The 20,710-nt window shown below is 51.5% G+C and overlaps 1 protein-coding gene across 8 annotated transcripts in view; it reads right to left on the reverse strand.

The window, feature by feature from the left end:
* RASGRF1 (Ras protein specific guanine nucleotide releasing factor 1) overlaps positions 1-19,512 on the reverse strand; it is a 100,274-nt gene extending 80,762 nt beyond the window's left edge. For 3 of the 8 annotated variants that reach the window (XR_003507414.1, XR_003507413.1, XM_027521306.1), the window contains exon 1: positions 18,351-19,509. Coding sequence is in view for 4 of the 8 variants with exons in the window: in XM_027521306.1 (XP_027377107.1) it covers positions 18,351-18,626 (276 nt within the window). In the remaining 4 variants the exon portion in view is untranslated. Of the gene's footprint in view, positions 1-18,350 lie in introns of all 8 variants that reach the window. The other 5 variants (XR_003507411.1, XR_003507415.1, XM_027521308.1 and 2 more) reach the window with 5 other exon arrangements.
* Between the last annotated feature and the right edge of the window lie 1,198 nt (positions 19,513-20,710).

Consider the following 20,710-nt stretch of genomic DNA (forward strand, 5'->3'; position numbering starts at 1 on the left):
GCTTGGGCTGGGCTGCCCACGGGTGTGCACGAGAGACAGGATGCCTGGTTGAGAGCGGCTGGCCTGGTATAGCTGAGCCTGAAGCTCTGCCCTGATGATGGCCCTCAGGACCCAGGGTGAGGCTGTTTCCCATCACTGCATCCTCAATGGGGAGTGGGGCTGCCTCTGGCTTGGCTGCTCTGAGGAGCTTACCTCTTGGTTCTTGGAGTAGGAAAAATACCATCTCCCCTTCTCTCTGGTTCTTTGATCTTGCTCTTTTTCTTTCAGCTGCACTATGGCTCAGCGATAAAGAACCTGCCTGGCAATGCCAGAGATGCAGGAGATTCTGGTTCAATCCCTGGGTCGGGAAAATCCCCTAGAGGAGGAAATGGCAACCCACTCTAGTATTCTTGTCTGGGAAATCCCATGGACAGAGGAGCCTAGGGGGCTACAGTCCATGAGGTCACAAGAGTTAGACATGACTTAGCAACTAAACCATCATGAAACATGTAGGATCTTAATTCCCTAACCAGGGATGGAACCCGTGCCCTCTACATTGGAGGGCAAAGTCTTACCCACTGGACCACCAAGGAAGTCACCTAATCTTGTTATTTCCATTGTTCTCTGTCTCTTGTCTCCTTTTGAACCTCCGCACCTCTCTGTCCCTTTCTCCCTGTGTCTCTCTTGCTGCCTCTCTCCTACCTACCTGTCCAAGTTCCTCCACCCCTTCTCCCAGTCTCTGTCCACATGGCAAGTGAGATCACTTGGCCACAGCTTCATCACCAGCCACAGAAACCAGCCCACATATAGGGCCCCTTTCTTCCCTGAGTTGCTCAGGCTCCTCTTGCTCAGGCTGGTGACTGGCTGCTTCCAGGGTTAGGGGCTCCTCTTTCTTTCTCTACCCTGCCCGGGAAGCCCAGACACATGTCCTCAGGCCCTGACACACTCTCCCCTCCCTAAACTCCTTTCTGCTTGGTTTGGGTGTATGGGGACAGACTTTCTTGATGCCAGAGAATTATGATCTGCGACAGGGGCCTGGGCTTAGGCAGGAATGGGGGACCCACTGGCCTGCTTTGGTTCCAGATCCTGGGGTCTAGGCCTTGTTTGGGCCAGCCAAACTCCCTGGAGCTCTGTAACCACCATAGAGAACCAGAGAGTGCTCTACCGCCAGTGACTGCCTGAGGATCTCACAGGCTTGTAGTCCAGAAGGCAGATGGGGTGTCTCTGGGCATTCTGGGTAAACGCTATCAATATCCATCTTTTCTAGGGATGACCAGCAACCCTGGTTCTGCTTAGCCTCCCTCTCGCCTCCTGCCTATCCCAACTGGCTGGGAGGGCTTCCGCACCTCCACAGGATGTAGAACATGGGGAAACCACTGACAGGTGCGATGACCAAACATCCCAGTTGACCTGGGACTATAGATCACAACAAACTGTGGAAAATTCTTCAAGAGATGGGAATACCAGACCACCTTACCAGGCTCCTGAGAACTCTGTATGCAGGTCAAGAAGCAACAGTTAGAACCGGACAGGGAACAACAGACTGGTTCCAAATTGGGAAGAGTACATCAAGGCTGTATATTGTCACCCTGCTTATTTAACTTATATGCAGAGTACATCATGAGAAACGCTGGGCTGGAAGAAGCACAAGCTGGAATCAAGATTGCCGGGAGAAACAGCAATAACCTCAGATATGCAGATTACACCATCCTTCTGGCTGAAAGTGAAGAGGAACTAAAAAGGCTCTTGATGAAGGTGAAAGTGGAGAGTGAAGAAATTGGCTTAAAACTCAACATTAAAAAACTAAGATCATGGCATCCGGTCCCATCACTTCACAGCAAATACAGGGGGAAATAGTGGAAATAGTGACAGACTTTACTTTCTTGGGTTCCAAAATCACTGCAGATGGTAACTGCAGCCATGAAATTAAAAGACACTTGCTCTTTGAAAGAAAAGCTATGACCAACCTAGACAGCATATTAAAAAGCAGAGATATTACTTTGCCAACAAAGGTCCGTCTAGTCAAAACTAAGGTTTTTCCAGTGGTCATGTATGGATGTGAGAGTTGGACTATAAAGAAAGCTGAGCACCAAAGAATTGATGCTTTTGAACTGTGGTGTTGGAGAAGACTCTTGAGAATCCCTTGGACTGTAAGGAGATCAAACCAGTCCACCCTAAAGGAGATTAGTCCTGACTATTCATTGGAAAGACTGATGCTAAAGCTAAAACTCCAATACTTTGACCACCTGATGAGAAGAACTGACTCACTGGAAAAGACTCTGATGCTGGGAAAGATTGAAAGCAGGAGGAGAAGGGGACAACAGAGGATGAGTTGGTTGGATGGCATCACCGACTCAATGGATATGAATTTGAGCAAGCTCTGGGAGTTGCTGATGGACAGGGAAGTCTGGCATGCTGCAGTCCATGGGGTCACAGAGAGTTGGACATGACTGAATGACTGAACTGAACTGAGGCGCTTCTGCAAGCAGCGGACTCTGGAGCTAAAACCAAGACAGTCCTGAGCACACCAGGACCCCTGGTCATCCTACCAAAGGTGGAGCAGGTGGAAGTCTCAACAGTGGGGTCCATGCTTGACTGTGCAGCTCAGAACCAGGGACTCTGGGCAGCCTCTGCCTCTCCCCCTGGTAAGTGGAAAGTGAAAGCGTTAGTTGCTCAGTCGTGTCCAACTCTGTGACCCCATGGACCGTAGGCCTGCCAGGTTCTTTTACCTATGGGATTCTCCAGGCAAGAATACTGGAGTGGGTTGCTGTTCCCTTATCCAGGGAATCTTCCTGACCCAGGGATTGAACCTGGGTCTCCTGCATTGCAGGCGGATTCTTTACCATCTGAGCCAGCTGGGAAGCTTCCTGGCAAGTGGGCATGACACTGACACCTGCTTTGGTCAACTATGCATGAGTGGTCTCAATCATGCAAAATCAAGGTCTCTCCACCTTTAACTCTCTACCTGAGTGATTTCTCATTTGTGAATTCAGCCTATATCTTTTGTCCACACTGTAAACCCAGACACTGTCCATCTCATGGTAGTAATCAGTGACAAACATGGAAGCCCGCGATGCCTAGTGCTTTCTGCCAGGCACGGGCACTTCTCACACTCAGGTCTTAACGGATCTCTTTCCTGCTCCCTCTGGACTGTCAGGTGCGCTAGCCCTTGCTGCTGCTGCTGCTAAGTCACTTCAGTCGTGTCCGCCCCTAAGCTTCTCCATCAAAGCCATTATCCTCTTGTAATGACTTTTTATTGTCTTTCCTATCACAGTAAATCCCCTACATACAAACTAGTCCTGTTCCAAGAGCACGATCCTAAGTTCAATTTGTTCATGAGTCCAACAAAATTACTCTAAGTACCCAACTAACATGATCGGCTACATGGTACTGTACTGTAATAGGTGTAGAATACTTTTCTCACAAGCAATACATAAAAAGCAAACACAAAAATTAAAGAAAACAGTTTTAGTCTTAACAATGCAGTACCTTGGAAAGCACAGTAGTACCAGCTACATCACCACTGCTTTTACGCTTGCTTCTGGACATCCTGGGCTTGCAGAAAAGACACTGCGCTATTGTACTCTACATAGTACTGGACAGTAAAGTGCACACAAGCACAACCGTTTGGAGAGGATGCGCGCACGTGACAAGGTACGCCAGACACATGAACTAACTCATTGACTGGACATGCAAACACACGTTTACATCTTTGAAAGTTCACAACTTGATGGTTGGTATGTAGGGGACTTGCTGTACAGCACAGAGTCCCGATCTGGGCCTCCCAATAGAGATACCTGAGAACCTAAGCCGACACGGATGCTCGAGCCCTGTTTTTAGGCACGTTAAACCAGAATATGGGAGCAGGGAACAGGGAAGGCATAGGTTTCAGGCTCTGATATTTATCAAAGCTCTCCTGTTGGTCCCAGTGTTCACCCAGTGCTGCGAACCCCTAAGAGGGAGCAGTGTCTGCAGAAGAAGCACCTCTTTCCCCTACTCATCCCCCCACGTTCTCCTGGAGCCCCCCGTCCTGGAGCAGCCATACAGGCATGCCATCCATCCAGGAATTTTCACTTATTTGGAACAGTGACAGGGAGAGATTAAATTAATGAGCAGTGTGTGTTGAACTCGAAGTACCAACAACAAAGGAGGAGGCAGAAACATCTCAGAGAGAAGTGGAGATGAGAGACCATGGAACTAAAGTTGGGGGTGGGGGAGGACAGGGCAGAGAGAGACGGTTCTGGTCCAGGCCTTGGAGACCAGGACACAGGTTTGCTCCATGGGTTCCGTTAATTACCACAGTAACCATTCCAAGAGCAGTCCTTTTTGCTTAAGCTGCTTTGAATGGGCTCCTGCTCCTTTCAAACAAATAATTCCTGACCAAGAATGTCCCCAGAGCCTGGCACCGTGCTTCTGCCTGGGTTTGGGATGGTTTGGAATGGCCTTCGTTTGCTGAATGGGTGGCTGAATTTGTGTCACCGTGGCACGGGAGCCCAGATCATTAATTAATCGATGCACAGCAAACGCCACAAAGCAGGTGGCATTGTATTTACTTCTCAGGCAGGTGAGTTGTCTGGAAGGGTGTGGGCCATGGCTTTCCATTAATGAGACTTATGTCTCTTTAGGGAGAGGAGGCCCGCTCACTTCATAAAGGCACTGAGTGTCGTACAATGAAGGGACTTCTCTTAAATACGTTTAACGATGCATGTTGTTTAAAAATATTTATTTGGCTGCATCAGTTCTTAGTTGTGGCATGCGGGATAGAGTTCCCTGACCAGGGATTGAAATCCAGGCTCCTGCATTGGAAGTGCAGCGTCTTAGCCACTGGAGCACCAGGGAAGTCCCTGAAGGAACTTCTTCCAGAACTTATCCCACCAGGGAACACTTTTCATTTTTTGGAAGATCTATCAACATTCCATGAAACTAGTGTTCCAGGACTCCGGGACCTGTGGCACATGCTAGGCTTTGGAGTCACTTGGGTTTAAATTTATTATATATTATTTAGCCTTGGTGTCTTCAATATATCTCTTCATTTCTGTAGACCTGTTTTCTCTTTCACAAAAAGGGGAGGATATCACAAATCTCACAGGGTTGTGCAAAACATATGATGCTGTGAAAGCTCCTGGTTCATAGAAGTGCTTGATAATGGTTTTTAAACCACTCAAATCATTTGCCATGTCCAAGTGATGGGTCTAAACAACCTGTGTCCTCAGTCACTCAGTCATGTCTGACTCTTCTGACCCCATGGACAGTAGCCCGCCAAGCTCCTCTGTCCATGGGATTTCTCAGGCAAGAATACTGGGAGGGGGTTGCCATTTTCTCCTCCAGGGGATCTTCCCAACCTATGGAAGAGTTTCCTGCATTGGCAGGAGGAATTTTACCACTGAGCCACCTGGGAAGCCCCATAAAAACAACTAGTTAGCGGCCAATTACTAGAAAAACCACACACTTGTGCATATACATGCTGGGTACAAATTGTGCCCTCCTAACATTCATGTCCATCAGAATCTGTGACTAAGAACTTATTTGCAAATATGTGTTATGTAAAAAAAAAAAATGGTACAAAGGAACTGATTGACAAAACAGAAATAGAGTCACAGATGTAGAAAACAAACTTATGGTTACAACAGGGAAAGGTGAGGGAGGGAAATATTGGGAGCTTGGGATTGATATATACTCACTACTCTGTCTAAAATAGATGACGATTGAGAACCTGCTGTATAGCACAGGGAACTCTGCTCAATACTCTGTAATGGCCTATATGGGAAAAGAATCTAAAAAGGGGGATATATGTATATGTACAGCTGATTCACGTTGCTGTACATCTGAAACAAACATAACATTGTAAATCAACTCTACTCCAATAAAATTTTTTTTTAAAATACCTTATTTGACAATAGGATCTTTACAGATGTAAGCAAAGGAAGATGAAGTCATACTGGATAACAATAAGAGGCTTTAATAAAAAGAGAGAAATCTGGACAGACACACAGGGAAGGAAGTCATGTGAAGAGGGAGGCAGAGACTGGAGAGACGAATCTACACATCAAGGACCACCAAGGATTGCTGGCAGCCATCAGGAGCCAGCAGAAGAAAGGAAAGGCTCTTCCTGAGACTGCAGAGGGACCATGGCCCCGTAGGCATCTTGGTCTTAGACCTCTAGCCTCTGGAGCTATGAGGGAATACACTGCTGTTGTTGTAAACTAACCCTCCTCAAATAAGCAAGGCATATGCACACGTACACACACAAGAGGCATGGGAGAGGCTTAGAAACTGACGTGTCAGAGCTGTACTAAGATCAAAGGATTACTCTCAATCAGCCATTTGGGGCGTTGTTTCCAACACCTTCAGCTCCTGCTTCTTCCTTTCTGATATTCAGTGGGTCACCAAGTTCTCTGCTTTGGATATCTCTGGCACTGTGCATTCTCCCATCCTCACCGCTGTGCCTGCTTCCAAGGTTCCTCATCTCCCAACTGGGTAAACCATTCCCTCTGGTCTCCCTGCCCCTGGTCTTATCCTCTCTGAGTCATGCTCCTTGACCAGAAACCAGACCCATTGTCCTGTCTGGGCCTCTGCTCGCTGTCTCCTCCAAGAGGGAGGTGGGCTGGGGTCAGCGGCAGGATGGAGGCCATCGCTCTTGGTCAGCCCCGCCCCTTCCTCTTGGTAGGTCCACTCCAGTGGTCTAGCTAGGCATCATCAGCTTCTCCCCCACGGGCCCTGGCCCCTCCCTCCTGGTCCATCTTTGGGACCATGGTCCCAGTTGGCCCTGTGCCTCAGTCAGCCCTCTCTCCCGGATGCTGCGGAGGTCCCAGGGCAAACAGGACTGTGCTAGAGTGGACCTGAAGGGGCCTCATCAGCATATGTGTGTGTGTGTGTGTGTGCAGTGCTCTGCCTGAAGTCCATCTCTCCTTCAATAAGGGGCCACCCACTCAGGCTCCCCATCATCTGAGGTCCCTTTCCACCACTCACTGTTGAGATCCCAGGGGAAGTCTGTCTGCTCTCTGGCTTTTGCAGAAGAGGTCCTGCTGACTCAGGCCAGGCCCCTCAGGGCTTGCACACTGCCCTGTCTCACCGTGTCTGTAGCACAGTGAATGGCTCTTCAGGCTGCTTCCTCCCTGCCCTGGCTGTACCACCCTTGTGTCTGGGACATACAGAGGGGTGTCCCGGGGTACCCTGTGTTCCAAATGGTCCTACTCAATAGAAGTACTGGCCTCGACCAGTCCCACTGGTACTCTCACACCAACCCAGAAAGGACCCTGCCTACTCACACCCTCCACCTCACTTGACATGACTCCACTTGGAGGCTGGAAGCCACTTCATGACCTTCTTCCTACCTGCTCTCCCACCTACCCTGCTCTGAGTGGCCTCATTTCACTGACCTCTGCCTCTGAGTTCTCAAGTCATGGTTCTCCTAGGGCCTGGTTACCACACCAGAAAGATTATATATACAAAGATATATAGATACATGACCATATATATGCATGTCTGTATAATTATACAAAGGGTAACATATTGCAAACACTATTCTACATGTGTTTTTCTGACTATATTGTGGAGATAATTCTCTATAAGTATATTTACTGTCCTCACCTTTTTATTAGCTGCATAGTATTCCACCGTGTGGATGTGCTGCAGTTTATTTGGCTAATCTCCTCTTGAGGGACATTTGGGTAATTTGTAGTCTTTTTTCTTACAAACAGACCTGAAATTAGTAAACATCCTTATGCACAGGTCACTTCTAACTGGGTTTTTGACAGAAGGTGAAAGACAGACCTATCCAGACTGGAGTTTTTTTCCTTCTTTCAGCAAAGCAAAAATTCCTTCTATGCAGCTGTAAAAAAGGATGAAGACGATCAATATAGAGAACTATCTCCACAATATACTGAGAAAAATGTGTAGAATAGTGCTTGCAGTATGTTGCCATTTGCATAATTATACAGATATGCATATACATGGCCATACATCTATATACCTTTGCATATATTTGCATGTATAATCTCTCTGGAAGAACACATAAGCAACTGGTAACATTAAAATCCTCTGTGGAGAACTGGATTGCCAGGGTTAGCAGTGGGAAGCAGCATTTTCACTGTTTACGTCTTTGTAACTTCTGAATGTCAAACAATGGGAGTATATTACCAATTCTAAAATTTTAAAAGTCAGTGGCTGTTTGAGAGTGCCTAACTGACCATCCACTTCCCAGGTTCTCCAAGCTGCCCCCTGTGTTGTCCAGTCACCAGGACACTATCTTTTGGACCTGAGCATTGTAGCCTCATGGAGTGTGATCTTCAGTGAGCACGCTCAGCCTGCCCTGAGAGCCAGTGGGAGCCACTGATGGGGGGTGAACCTCTGTTTCTGCAGTGATTCTGCCCCTGAGGTCCTCATCACTCCCTAGTAGTCTCCCATACGTAAGCCCCTGGGTACACAAGTGCTCCTACTGGATGAATTGCACTGTGACTTTCTGGGAGGCAATGGGTGTTCCATAATTGGCTGGTTTCCCTTTGTGCCCAGACTACCAGGAAGCTCTCAGATGTAATTACACGCCTGCCTCTCCTCACCTGTGCCCACACTGTATGGGCTCTCCATACAGAACACCAGTCCTTCCCCCAAGCTCCCCAAAGCCTGTGGATCTGTCAGAGAGGTGAGGGGAGTCCAAGCGACAACCAGTGTACCTGGAGGGCAGGGAAGACCCACTGTTGAAGAAAGTGTAGATGCGCAGCAGCAGGCTAGGGGTAAGGTTAATGGGCACACGGAGAGTGCTGCATGATTGACTAGTGCTTCCAAGCTATTTCACTAATTCCTTGAGTTTGGCTAAGAGTCTAAGAGGCAATTCCACAAAGCTGGTTATATTTCACTCATATATTCTGACAGAGGAAAAGTCAATCAAGTCTGTCTGAATTTCCAGACGTGTTTTTGGAATGCCAGCTACAGCGGCTAAAAATTCATTCATTCACACTTCTAAAATTAATTTCATTTTAAGGTCTCAGTTAGATTTTTCAATTTGAAAAATAAATCAAAATTCAACTGGGAATTATCTTCTTGAAAATAATTCTCTCTCTTTTTCAGGGGAAAGGAACTGCATTACCCTTGCTCGTTTAGTAAGACGTGGTCTTTAACTATAAATTGCTGAATTTAACAATAGAGGCCTGGATGTCCTCTGATCTTAACAACCCAGAACCAGGAGGCCTGACATTTATTAACAGCAAGGGCTCGGGGTCTTGCATGACACAGACACTCAGGTGTTTGTGGAGAGATGAGCTCCATCTATCTGAGCTTCATCCGAGCAAGGATGAGCTCTTCCCCACGTACAACTGCAGGAACAGCAGGGTTACCTTGGTGTTGCATGAAACGCTAGGCATGGAAAGGACTTTGTAAGCCGTCAGCTGCAAAGGTGCTCTATCTGAGCGGTGGCTGGAGGAGAAGGTATGGAGACCACCTGGAGCTTTCACGGGCTCACTACCAAGCCTGGGAGGTAGGAAGATCCAGAGGTTGTGCAGTCCAGGGCATGTGGGAACCAGGGATGGTTTCAGGGGCACAATGCAGGGTGACGCATAATAGAGAGGGTGGAATCTTCAGTGTTCTCACACTCCCCAAATTCAGGCCTTTGTGACCGCTCCATTTGACAGCCTTCTCCAACCTGACCTCCTGCCTCCTGATGGGTTTTCCTCCTGTTTCTCCTCCCCCTGCCTCGATCTTGCCAGCCTGGAGCTGACAGCAGTCCATTCTGGCATTGAGACCTGTGCCAGCTCCTCACTGTGCTCTGTAACCTGCACATGGGCTTTAGGGGCCAGCTCTGCCTCCCCCGCAAGCCGCATTCACCGTCCTACTTGCCCCTTTCTGGGTGGAGTCTCCCCAGTGCCCCCAGGCTGGGAAGAGATGCCCCTGTAGGTGTGAGCACACATTGCTGGGCACAATCTCTGCTTCCTGTCATTACACCCGTCACGATGGCGCTTCTGCTTTCCTCTCAGCTACTCATGTGTGTGTGTGTGGTGACTAGATCTGCATTTTGGAAAGTGCTCTGCTGCAGAGAGGCACATAAGTGCCGGGACACAGTGAATGTATGGAGACGGTTCTCCCAACACCTCTAGAGCCCTGCTTTCATGGTAGGTCTGCACGTCCCTACTGCCTCTGAACTGAAGCCACGTGACCTGCCTTGTCACCCTGAACTGTGGCCAGAGCGGTCCACTTCTGGGTGTGGGGGGAAGCTTTAAGAGCCAGGGAGAGATTGGCCACATACCCGCCCTTGGTGGAGGTGACCGGGGAGGCAGGTGTCAGGATGAATCTATGTCAGGCTGTGTCCCTGAGCGGTCACAGTGAGCAGTGCCCTCCTGCCAAAGCCCAAGCAGGAAATAAGCCTCTGTTGTGTTCCTGGAAATTGGGGGCTTGTTTGTTACTGCAGCATGACGTCACCCATGCGGACTAGTATCCTCGTTAGGAGGCCTGCACCTAAGTCCAGACAGGATGATGGTGGCCTGGACTAGAGCCTTGGAGGAAGAGAGCAACCAGAGAGGATGGTCTGCGAGAGATTTAGGAGGTGAAATCCACAGGGCTGGGTGATGGCGTGGCCACCATGGATGAAGGAAGCTCCTGCAGCCACTTTCCCTCTTTCAGGGGCATGCTCACTCAGACCTTCTCAGAAACCCATAGGTTCTCTGAGTTAAGATTTACCATCCTATTTTTATATCCAGGGTCAAGGGTCTGTGTTGGCTCACTTCAAACCTTCCAGAGACGCAGGGGATCTGGGTCCTTGCTTTGTGGAGGAAGTGCCTGTCATAACCATGAAAGGTGAAGCCACAATTAAAGCAAAAGTGTTAGATGCTCAGTCGTGACTGACTCTTTGTGACCCCATGGACTGCAGCCCGCCAGGCTCCTCTGACCATGGGATTCTCCAGGCACGAATACTGGAGTGGGTTGCCATTTCTTTCTGCAAGGGGATCTTCCCAACCCAGGGATTGAACCTGGGTCTCCTATGTTGCAGGCAGATTCTTTACGGTCTGAGCCACCAGGGAAGCCACAATAGTTATAATGTATTGATTGGACCTACTGTGCTATTGAGGGGGGTGGGGGGGGGAACTTCTCAGTGACTCAGTGGTAAGGAATCCATCTGCAATGCAGGAGACCCGGGTTCAATCCTTGGATAAGGAAGATCCCCTGCAGAAGGAAATGGCAACCCACTCCAGCATCCTTGTCTGAAAAATCCCATAGACAGAGGAGCCTGGTGGGCTACAGTCCATGGGGCCACAAAGAGTCAGACATGATTGAGCAACTAAACAACAGCAACTGTACTATGCGAGGGCTTTACAAACAGCACCCACTATGACACTCAGAACAAGCGGCGGGGCAGGCTGAGTTACAGACTCCATCTCACAGATGGGGACGCTGAGGCTCGGAGAGCTTGCAGACCTTCCCAAGCTGGGAGCTGGCAGAGCCAGAATCCAAAGTCAGTCCATGTGGCTTTTACCCAGTTCCACGTCACTGCTGGGGGTGGACAAACCCCTCAGTGAATGAGCCGGGAGTTGAAGCCATGTGCTTGGGGGCTGCGCCTTCCTCTCCAAGCTGGGGAGGGGATGGGCCGCGGGGGTGTCCGAGGCTCGCAGCTGCTCCCAGCACGACAGGTGCCCTCCCGGAGGCGTCTAGGCGTTGGCAGTGTTCTGGGCCCCCCTCAAGTGCACGCGTCACCGACTCTCCTGCATAAACACCAGGGGGCTGAGTCCTGTTCTTGGCTCCGTGCATGCAGGCGCTGGCTCCAGGCTCCCACAGATGCCAGAGAGCCCGTGGGGTATGGATGCCTGCCTTGGGGGGCTTATCCCCAACTCCTGGGACTTGAGGTGCAAGTCTCCCACCCAAGCAGAAACAAAAGCTGCTTCCCAGATGTCACCAGAAAGACAGCACCATCCTTTTGCTTGCTGTTAATTCTCTCTCTCTCTCTCTCATTCTTTATTTCTCTTGGCAGAGGATACTAAACTCAAGCAGTCCCTCAGCCCCAGTCTCTGTGCTGTGCTTGTGGTTGGGAAGCACAGGTTTTAGAGTCACATGGACCTGCGTTCGGGCTTCCCCGGTGGCTCAGCTGTAAAGAATCCACCTGCAATGCAGGAGACTTGGGTTCAATTCCTGATCGGCAAGATCACTTGGAAGAGGGTGTGGCAACCCACTCTAGTATTCTTGCCTGAGAAATCCAATGGACAGAGGAATCTGGCAGGCTACAGTGCATGGGGTCACAAAGAATTGGACACAACTGCACACATGCACAGACTTGGGTTCACAGGCTAGCTTTGCCAAGTATGTGCTCTTTAATCTTGGACAAGTTACTGACCATCTCTGAGCCTCAGTTTTGTCACCTCAAAAAAGGTTATCAGGGATAACCTCATGGGGCTTTCAGGATGATGAGGGGAAGGGACTGGATGTAAGACGTGCCCTCCAGCCTTTACATTCTACAGGGAGAAGGAAGACCCTTCACAAACCACCAGCTAAATACATCAAGTAAGCCTAGCCTGATAAGCCATGTGGATGATGGACAGAGGGCTGTGCAAGCCTGCGATGGGGGACCTGGGGCTCCTCTAGCTCCCACAGGGTGGGGGTGGGGGGCTCAGGAGATGACTTTTAGGCTAAGACCTAAAAGGAGGTCTTTGAAGGAGGAGAAGTTGGTCACTAAACCTGGGGGCAGAGGGGGGGATCATTCCAGGCATAGGGAGCAGCTTCTGCAGAGGCCTTGAGATGGGCAAGAGGAGGCAGGGTTAGGTGAGGAAGGAGGGGCAGGGGAGGGTGGGGCAGGGTTGGCAGGACAGGTAGAGGCTGGAGGCTGCTGGGTGCTCTGGGTGATGCTGGAGAACCTGCATTTTTTCCCAAAGGCGATGGAAGACAGTGACATGCTCAGGGACCTAGAACATGGTCAGGTTTATCCTCTAGAAGCTCAGTCCCAAGGATTGCCATGTGGCCAGGGACTGGTGTGGGGCAAGGAGGGACCATGTGAGCGAGTCCAACATATCAAGCCTGACACTGTGAGCTCCTGACCCAAGGCAGGGGTGGGAAGAGAGTCTGGACTCCTGAGCATGGAGAGTTCTGGTACTTCGTGTTTACGGAGCGCTCTACTCCATGGTGAGCTTTAAAGACGGGGAATCAATTCCATTTTTTTCTGTATCCACAGGACCGGGTATCGGCCTGACACCGAGAGCCAAATTGTGTACTGCACAAATAAATGTCCCAACTACAGTGTCACTAGGGCTTCCCCACTGGCTAAACTCATAAAGAACCCACCTGCCAGTGCCAGAGGTGCAGGAGACTCAGCTTCGATCCCTGGGTCAGGAAGATTCCTGGAGGAGGAAATGGCAACTCACTCCAGATTCTTGCCTGGTAAATCTCATGGACAAAGCCTGATGGGCTGTAATTCATGGGGTTGCAAAGACTTGGACACAACCGAATACACACACACACACACACACACACACAAGGTGTAATTATTGAGGCTCTTCAACCTCGTGTCAGTGCTAGAAATATTTGGGAGCTAGGGTGGGGACATGAGTCCCCTCCACAGTGAACTCTGGGGCCCCACATCTCCTGGCCTGGCCCTGGTCTGAAACCGGAGAAGGGGACAGCCCTGCTGGTCCTTCCAGAGGTGCAAGTATGGCAGGCTGAGCTGCTGGCCCCACGTGTGTGTGTGTGTGTGCGCGCGCGTGGGTAACATCCCTGTGTCTGAGGGGTGTTGCTTTTAGAGTAAGCTTATTTCCCTGCATCCAGGTTTCTGCTTTTCTGATTGGCCAAGAGGCAGGATGAGCTACAGCAATTGGAGGGCAGGCTTTGTGGTGAAGACAGCGCCGCTGCAGAGAAAGCCAGAGAGCATTTCAGCCACTACCTTGCTCAGTGGTGCGGATGAGATTGTTTCCTCATCTGCAAAGTGGGAATGCTCATGGACTTACGGTTGTCTTTAACATGGAGACACCAGGCCACCCAGAAATGAGGACCAGGAGGGGGCCTTCATCTGGTCTCCAGGGAAAGGCACCCACGGGTGGACAACAGGTACTGTGGGCCCCCAGCTTCTGGACCCTCTGCCTACATCAGTGCTGAGGTTCTGGATGAAGGGATCAGGAAGGGCCTGGGGTCTATATTTTGACCCTCCCTGGTTGGGTGATAAGGAAGTCCTGGGGTTGGTTTGGTCAAGTCCATGCCTGAGAAGTTGGGGTTGGAAGCTCTGTTTCAGAGAGCTGGGAATGACAGTAGAAAAAGCCAATGTGGGGTGACTCCATGCCAAAGCAGAGCAACAACACCCAGGGTTGGGACTTCCCTGGTGGTCCAGTGGTTAAGACTTCACCTTCCAATGCAAAGAATATGGGTTCGATCCCTGGTTGGGGAACTAAGATTCCCACATGCCTTGTGGCCATAAGACCAAAATATAAAACAGAAGCAGTATTGGAACAAATTCAATGAAGACTTTAAAAATGGTCCACATAAAAAAAAAACCTTAAAAAAAGAACACTTAGGGTCAATTTCTGAACCCAAATTTTACGTTCAGAGCCTCTTGGTCTTCAGTGTGTGGGCCATAGGGTCAGAGGCAAGGGGGTCAGGACTGAGCAAACAGGGCTCAGGCCAGTGTATAGGGAGTGCTTGCAACTGCCGGTTGGCAGGGGAGCATGGCTGAGCCCCTGTGACTTTATGAGGCTTTGGGATCCGAAATCAGGGCTCCAAGATGTTAGGGCTGCACCAGACGCAGTCAGACCAGTACAGAAGCAGCGAGAGGACAGTGCATCATGTTAGGGTGGCCTGGACTCCCAGAGCCCCTGCATATCCTATTGGAGCATCTTCACAGACTATACAGCTCTAACACATCTTTATCTGTGTTCATCTTCCTGGGGGGTTGGGGACTATGACACCCAAGCTTCCTGGGCCTACGGCACAGCTCAGGGCCTGACTGCTGTACAGTCAGTCTCGAAGACATGGAGTGTGGAATTAACAAGGATACATCAGTAAGTTCAGCTTCATAAGTACCTTCTGAGCACCTACTGTGTGTTTCATTCCTCACGCATCCCTGCCACTGGGGTAGTTTCCAGCCAAGACTTGGTTTTTATTTCTAGAGAAACTAACCCTGATTCTCCCAGGTGGACGTGCTGTCTGCTTGCTGTTGCTGCTAAGTCGTGTCTGACTCTGTGCAACACCATAGATGGCAGCCCACCAGGCTCCTCTGTCCCTGAGATTCTCCAGGCAAGAATACTGGAGTGGGTTGCTAATTCCTGCTCCAGTGCATGAAAGTGAAAAGTGAAAGTGAAGTCGCTCAGTCGTGTCCTATTCTTCGAGATGCCATGGACTGTAGCCTACTAGGCCCCTCCATCCATGGGATTTTCCAGGCAAGAGTACTGGAGTGGGGTGCCATGTCCTCTGCTGCCTGCTTAGACCTGGATAAAAATGACATTCTGCTAAAATCGAGTCTTCACTAGATACTGGCCAGTCCAGTCAAACTGATGGCCTTTTTGTGGTCCCTCACATGTGGGTTCTCTGCCACAACCCCAGCTGGTTTTGAATTAAGGTTTCCTGTGGTTTGCAAGGCAAATCTAGTCACAGAATGGCTTGGAGCTGGGCCTCTCATGCTGGTGCACTGTAGGTGTCACAGGGACTACAATTCAAGGAGAAACACTGATTTGCTGCTGGCACGATCAATTTTACTCAAAGATTTAGAAAACAAAAAGCTATAAATTTTTATAGACACATGCAGTGCAAAGGAGCAGCCAAACTTGGCCTGGAGTCAAATGGACCATCTATAGAATGTATAAGACAAAGCACACGTCTTTAACAGAAATCTGCACCTGAGCTGGACAGTACCAGATGGCCACCTACTATTCTCAACCCTCTTCTGGTTCTACTGTGCCAGGAAGGCTACTCTCACTACCATACTGGAGGATCTCTTGACCATTGCTCTTCTGGGAAAATGGCTTGGACCACGTGAGGACACCAGCAATTGGCTTTGCACTCCTATCCCTCCCATAATCCACTGCTGCTGCTGCTGCTAAGTCGCTTCAGTCGTGTCCGACTGTGCGACCCCATAGACGGCAGCCCACTAGGCTCCTCTGTCCCTGGGATTCTCCAGGCAAGAATACTGGAGTGGGTTGCTAGCACGATTCAACACCTGAGCCCAAAGGTGAATGATTTAGAATCAATGTAAGAGGGCATTTTTAGGAATTCTTAGACACTGGATGAATTCTAGGTCTTAATTCTGCCACTGAATCTGAATCAGGTAGTAATTCTCTTCCCAATCTGCTCTCCAGGTTTCCCTGTCTGTAAAATGGGAGGAGTGGGTCGTAGGATCTCTTTGAGGTTCTTTTCAGCTTCAACATTTTATGTTAGGCCTCTACTCCCTGGTAGGAAGCTAATTAAGATTAACTAATCAGACTTTCGGAGAAGGCAATGGCACCCCACTCCAGTACTCTTGCCTGGAAAATCCCATGGATGGAGGAGCCTGGTAGGCTGCAGTCCATGGGGTTGCTGAGAGTCGGACACGACTGAGCGACTTCACTTTCACTTTCTACTCCCTGGTCAGGTGGGTATCATTCAGATTCAAACTAAAACATCAAACTAAAATGGACCGTGAGCATCCTTGCATACACATTATACGTGTTCTCAAAACCCCAGAAAGATAAGTGTTATTACCTCCACTTTGTAGATTACAAAAGAGAGGCTCAGAGAAGTTTAGTGTGTTAACAGGTCACACAGGAAGTTGCAGAGCTGTGAATCATCTCAGGCCTGTTTCTGGTCCAGGGGGCTGAGAACAGACACTGTGAGCCCAATAGCAGCTCAGTTTCCTCCAGCCTTTTCTCGCTGCCTGCCTGGGAGCTCAGCTTTGTGCTCTGGTATAAGAGGTTGAGGATGGGCGCCAGCTGGGGCTCTAGGCCATGGGTGGACTTTGGCCGGCAAGTGTTGGTACTATTCTGGAAGGCCAGCAAAGAGCAGGTTGTCAAGGGCTGAGAGAGCATCTCTGGCCCAGGCTGAGTTTGCCTCTCCCAGGGGAGTCTTCCAGGCCCCATTTTTGCCTTGAGCTTAAGGAGCTGCCCGTTCTTTGCATCACTTTGCCATCTGAGGGCCTCTACCTACCAGGTGGCACATCATTCTCAGAGACCCATCCTCAAATATTCCTGTCCACCTTTCCCAGCCTCCCAATTCATCTCCCAACACCTATGGGCTGTGGGCAGGAGAGGAAGAGACATGCTGCAGGGTTTGAGCTCAGATCTCTATCTTGGACCATCAGGAGGGCAACTTCAAGGATGCTTATATTTAATTCAATTCAACCACTGCCAGTCTGCTTGCAGTAATGGCTTTCAAGCCCTTAGTTCTCTTCTCAGAACCTTAAGGTGGCCTTAACTCCTGAGATGGCACTGGGCAAGCAAATTTCTCTCTTTTGGCCTCCGGTCTTCATCCAGGCAGTAACCAGCTGGTTAGGTCCCGCTGGATCGCAGGTCCCTCGCAGCGGTGACATTTTAGCATCCGTTATCTTTGACTTTACCTTCCCAGAGGCATCGGGATGGATGCCTTTGGAGAGCGCAGCAAGCATAAAAATCGCTCTCTGGCTGTCTGCGGCTCTCACTTGGTGGCCGCAGGTCCTACTCCATCCCCCCACGCCAAAGGCTCACCTCCACGGCTCCCCGATCCCTGGTCCATCCAGGCCTGGGCTTTCAGCCTCGCAACTCCGGAAACCCCAGGGCAGCGCTAGAGGCGCGACTGCGGCGGCGGCGGCGGAGGCGCAGGGGGCGGGGGTGAGAGATGCGCCCACTTGTCCCGCGGCCTCCGCAGCGGCCCCGGCCCCAGATCCGGCCCCAGCGCGTCAGAAGGGTCCCTGGAACCCTTCGGTTTGTTGCTTGGGCGTGGAGACGGCTGGGAGTTCACCACCGGTCGATGGCGCGGAATCGACCCCGGCGCGCAGTCCCTAACTTGGCTCGTCTTCGCTCCCGCCGCGGTGAGGTAGGGGCCGCGGCGCTCGGACGCCTCGGTCTCACCCTTTCCGTGCCTAAGCGCGGGGAAATTCAGCTACCTGGTCCGGGGCTCTCCGGGGTGGTGGGCACACCATTTTTGGCTGGATGTGCTTCTACATTCATTGTTTCTGTCTGTCCTGAGGCACCCCATCTCTCTCCAAACCGCGTCTCCCTCCGCATCTCCGCGTCTCGCCCGCTCTGTGCCCGCCTCCTGCCGAGCTCGCCGGGTGCAGGACAGCCGCAGCCCAAACCCGCTCCCTGCCTGCAGTCCCGGGCCCCTCTGGCCACCGCGGGTTACAGCCCGCTTAGGCCAACCCTCCCATCTCTCCGAGGGCGCCGAAAGTAGAGGGACTAAAGTTCGGGCGCCTTCGGCCGGGGAAAGGCCCGGAGCCCCAAGGGCCGCGGCCCCGGCGCTGGCCTCACCTGTTTCTCCAGCGGCTCCTTGGCCGAGAGCGTAGGCTTGGGGGAGGGCGCGCGGTCGCAGACGCAGCCCTCCAGCAGGTAGAGCCCCGAGGGCCGCGAGCTCGAGTCGCTCTCGAAGTAGAAGAGCAGGTTCTGCAGCAGCGCGAACCACTTGGTTTGCCATTTTGTGTTGTCCGAACTCCGCTTGCTCAGGTAGCCTTTGCGCGTTCCGTCCTTGCGCGCCAGCAGCCCCAGGGACGCGACGTGGCCATCGTTCAGCCGGATCCCCTTCTGCATGGTGCTCGGAGGCCAGCTCGACTCCACGCGCTTACATCTTCTCCGCGCGGAACCCGGCAGCCGCGGTCCGTGAGCGCTGCGCGCTGCCTCTCTCCGGCGCTCGCTCCTTCGCGCTCTCCCCTCCCCTCCCCCCACCAAATCTCTACAGTCCAGGATCTGGCGCCGAGCCGCGGCTGCTGGAATCCAGATGTACCATTCCCCTCCAGAACCTTTTCTCAACTCCGCAGAGCCCCCGGGCCCTGGAGATGCCTCCCGACCCTCCCCAGGCGCCGGGCAAACGGAGGAACTGGCGAGCTGCGCGCTGGCGAGGGGCAGGCGGAGTCATGTGACGCTGATCCCTCGAAGAGCCCGTTTCAGCAGCGCGGACAGGGACACACGCACGCAGCCCGCCGAGGCGCAGAGCCGCGCGCAGGCTGCACCTTGGCACCTCCTCCTTCTCCCCGGACACACGCGCACACGCACAAACACAAATCCTGTCCTCCCTCCCCCGATCTCCTCTTCTCCTCTTTGGGTGTCAACAAATCAGATCAATTTTCGTTTAACCCAAGGAACACCAGAGGCTCGCCATCCTGGGAGCGGGCGTCTTTGCGCCCCGCCGCAGCGCACTGTAGACCTGGGGTTAAGTACCATTTGTCATTTTCTCCTCCAGAGGCTTCCTCCTGGTACTTTATTTTTCTTTTCCGAGGTTGATGGAGGAAGGTGGATGGCGAAATGAATCTGAAAGAGCTTTCAGTTCTAATATTTGCGTAACCGACCAGGTCACATCATTTCAGCATCCAACCCTACTTCTGGTGGCTTCCCCAGCGACCTGAGGACAATACAGGCGGAGATATGGAGGGGGGACGTGAGCATTTAATTTGAGTGTTGCCATAATTACCGGCGCCACCCCTGCGCCCCGAGGTCTGGCTAGCGAGCCGCTGCTGGCAGTTTTCTGCAAATACCCTCCAAAGCCTGAAGGCGGGCTTCAAACGCAGGCGCCAGGGACCATGGGAGCCTTCAAATAGCTGCGCTGGCGCAATGATACCTTAATGATAGATTTTCCGTTCTTATTTTTAGCTCGCATTCGCCTACACAGTTACACGGCATTTATCCGGGAACGTCACAGCGCCCGCCTGCTGCACCGGGAGGGCGCGCCGGCCGCGGGGCAGCCGGCGCGCTGGAGCTGGAATCGCTCACCGTCGTCTGCCGCAGAGGGTACTGGCCGGGCTAAGGCCGGGAGCGGCGCCCCCCAGCCCGGCCTGGCCTGTTTGTAGCGAGGACAGGCGGGAGCGTAGCCTTCGGGAGGAAGGAAGGAAGGGCACCATTTTTCAGTACAGAATCTGCTGGCACCCCACCCCCCTCCCTCGCACGCTCAACACACAGACACATCCACATACCACACACACACACACACACCCCACACCCACTCACCCTCTCACCCTGGTCTGGAGCGAGGGAAGGGCCTGGGAATAAGCTCTGGGAAGGCCCCGGGAAATCCACGGAGAGACATCCGACCGTGCCTAAATTGGAACAGCCCCGGTCCTGGGCACAATGGCGAAAGCCTGCCTTTTTAAGATGGGGACCATTCCGAGGGAGGAACTGACCGAGTTAGCCTTACTCTTGCCTCTCAGTTCCCACGCTCGGGCTTGGGAACTCTTAAGGATTTTTCTTCACGAATAATGAAAGCAAAGAAGGGTGATGGCTAAAACTCTTCATTTAACTCGATTTTTCCAAGAGGGTCCCTGCACTGCGACCACCTTTACTTCTCTTCTGCCTTCTTTGTGAAAGCAGAGTTTCCAGAAGTGAGTTTCTTAATCCAGTCCCTCTTCCTCTAAACTCTTCTCTTAGGAAGCCTGATACAGAGGCCAAGGAAACTTCAGGGAAGGGGCACTGTTCTAAGTGCTTCAGGTTCACTAAGCCATTTAATTGTCATACAGCTCTAGGAGTAGTGTCCATCCCCTTTCCTCTCCCCTCATCAGCTCCATGGTACAGAATGGGGAAATGGAGGCCTGGGGTGGTTGAGTGATTTGTTCAGAGTCACTCAGCTGGAAAGTGGCAGGGGCAGGATTTGAACTTGGCTGTCTCTCCCCACTGGCTATGTAGAG

This window comes from Bos indicus x Bos taurus, chromosome 21, assembly GCF_003369695.1.
Source record: "Bos indicus x Bos taurus breed Angus x Brahman F1 hybrid chromosome 21, Bos_hybrid_MaternalHap_v2.0, whole genome shotgun sequence".
In the NCBI taxonomy this organism is placed as follows: domain Eukaryota; kingdom Metazoa; phylum Chordata; class Mammalia; order Artiodactyla; family Bovidae; genus Bos; species Bos indicus x Bos taurus.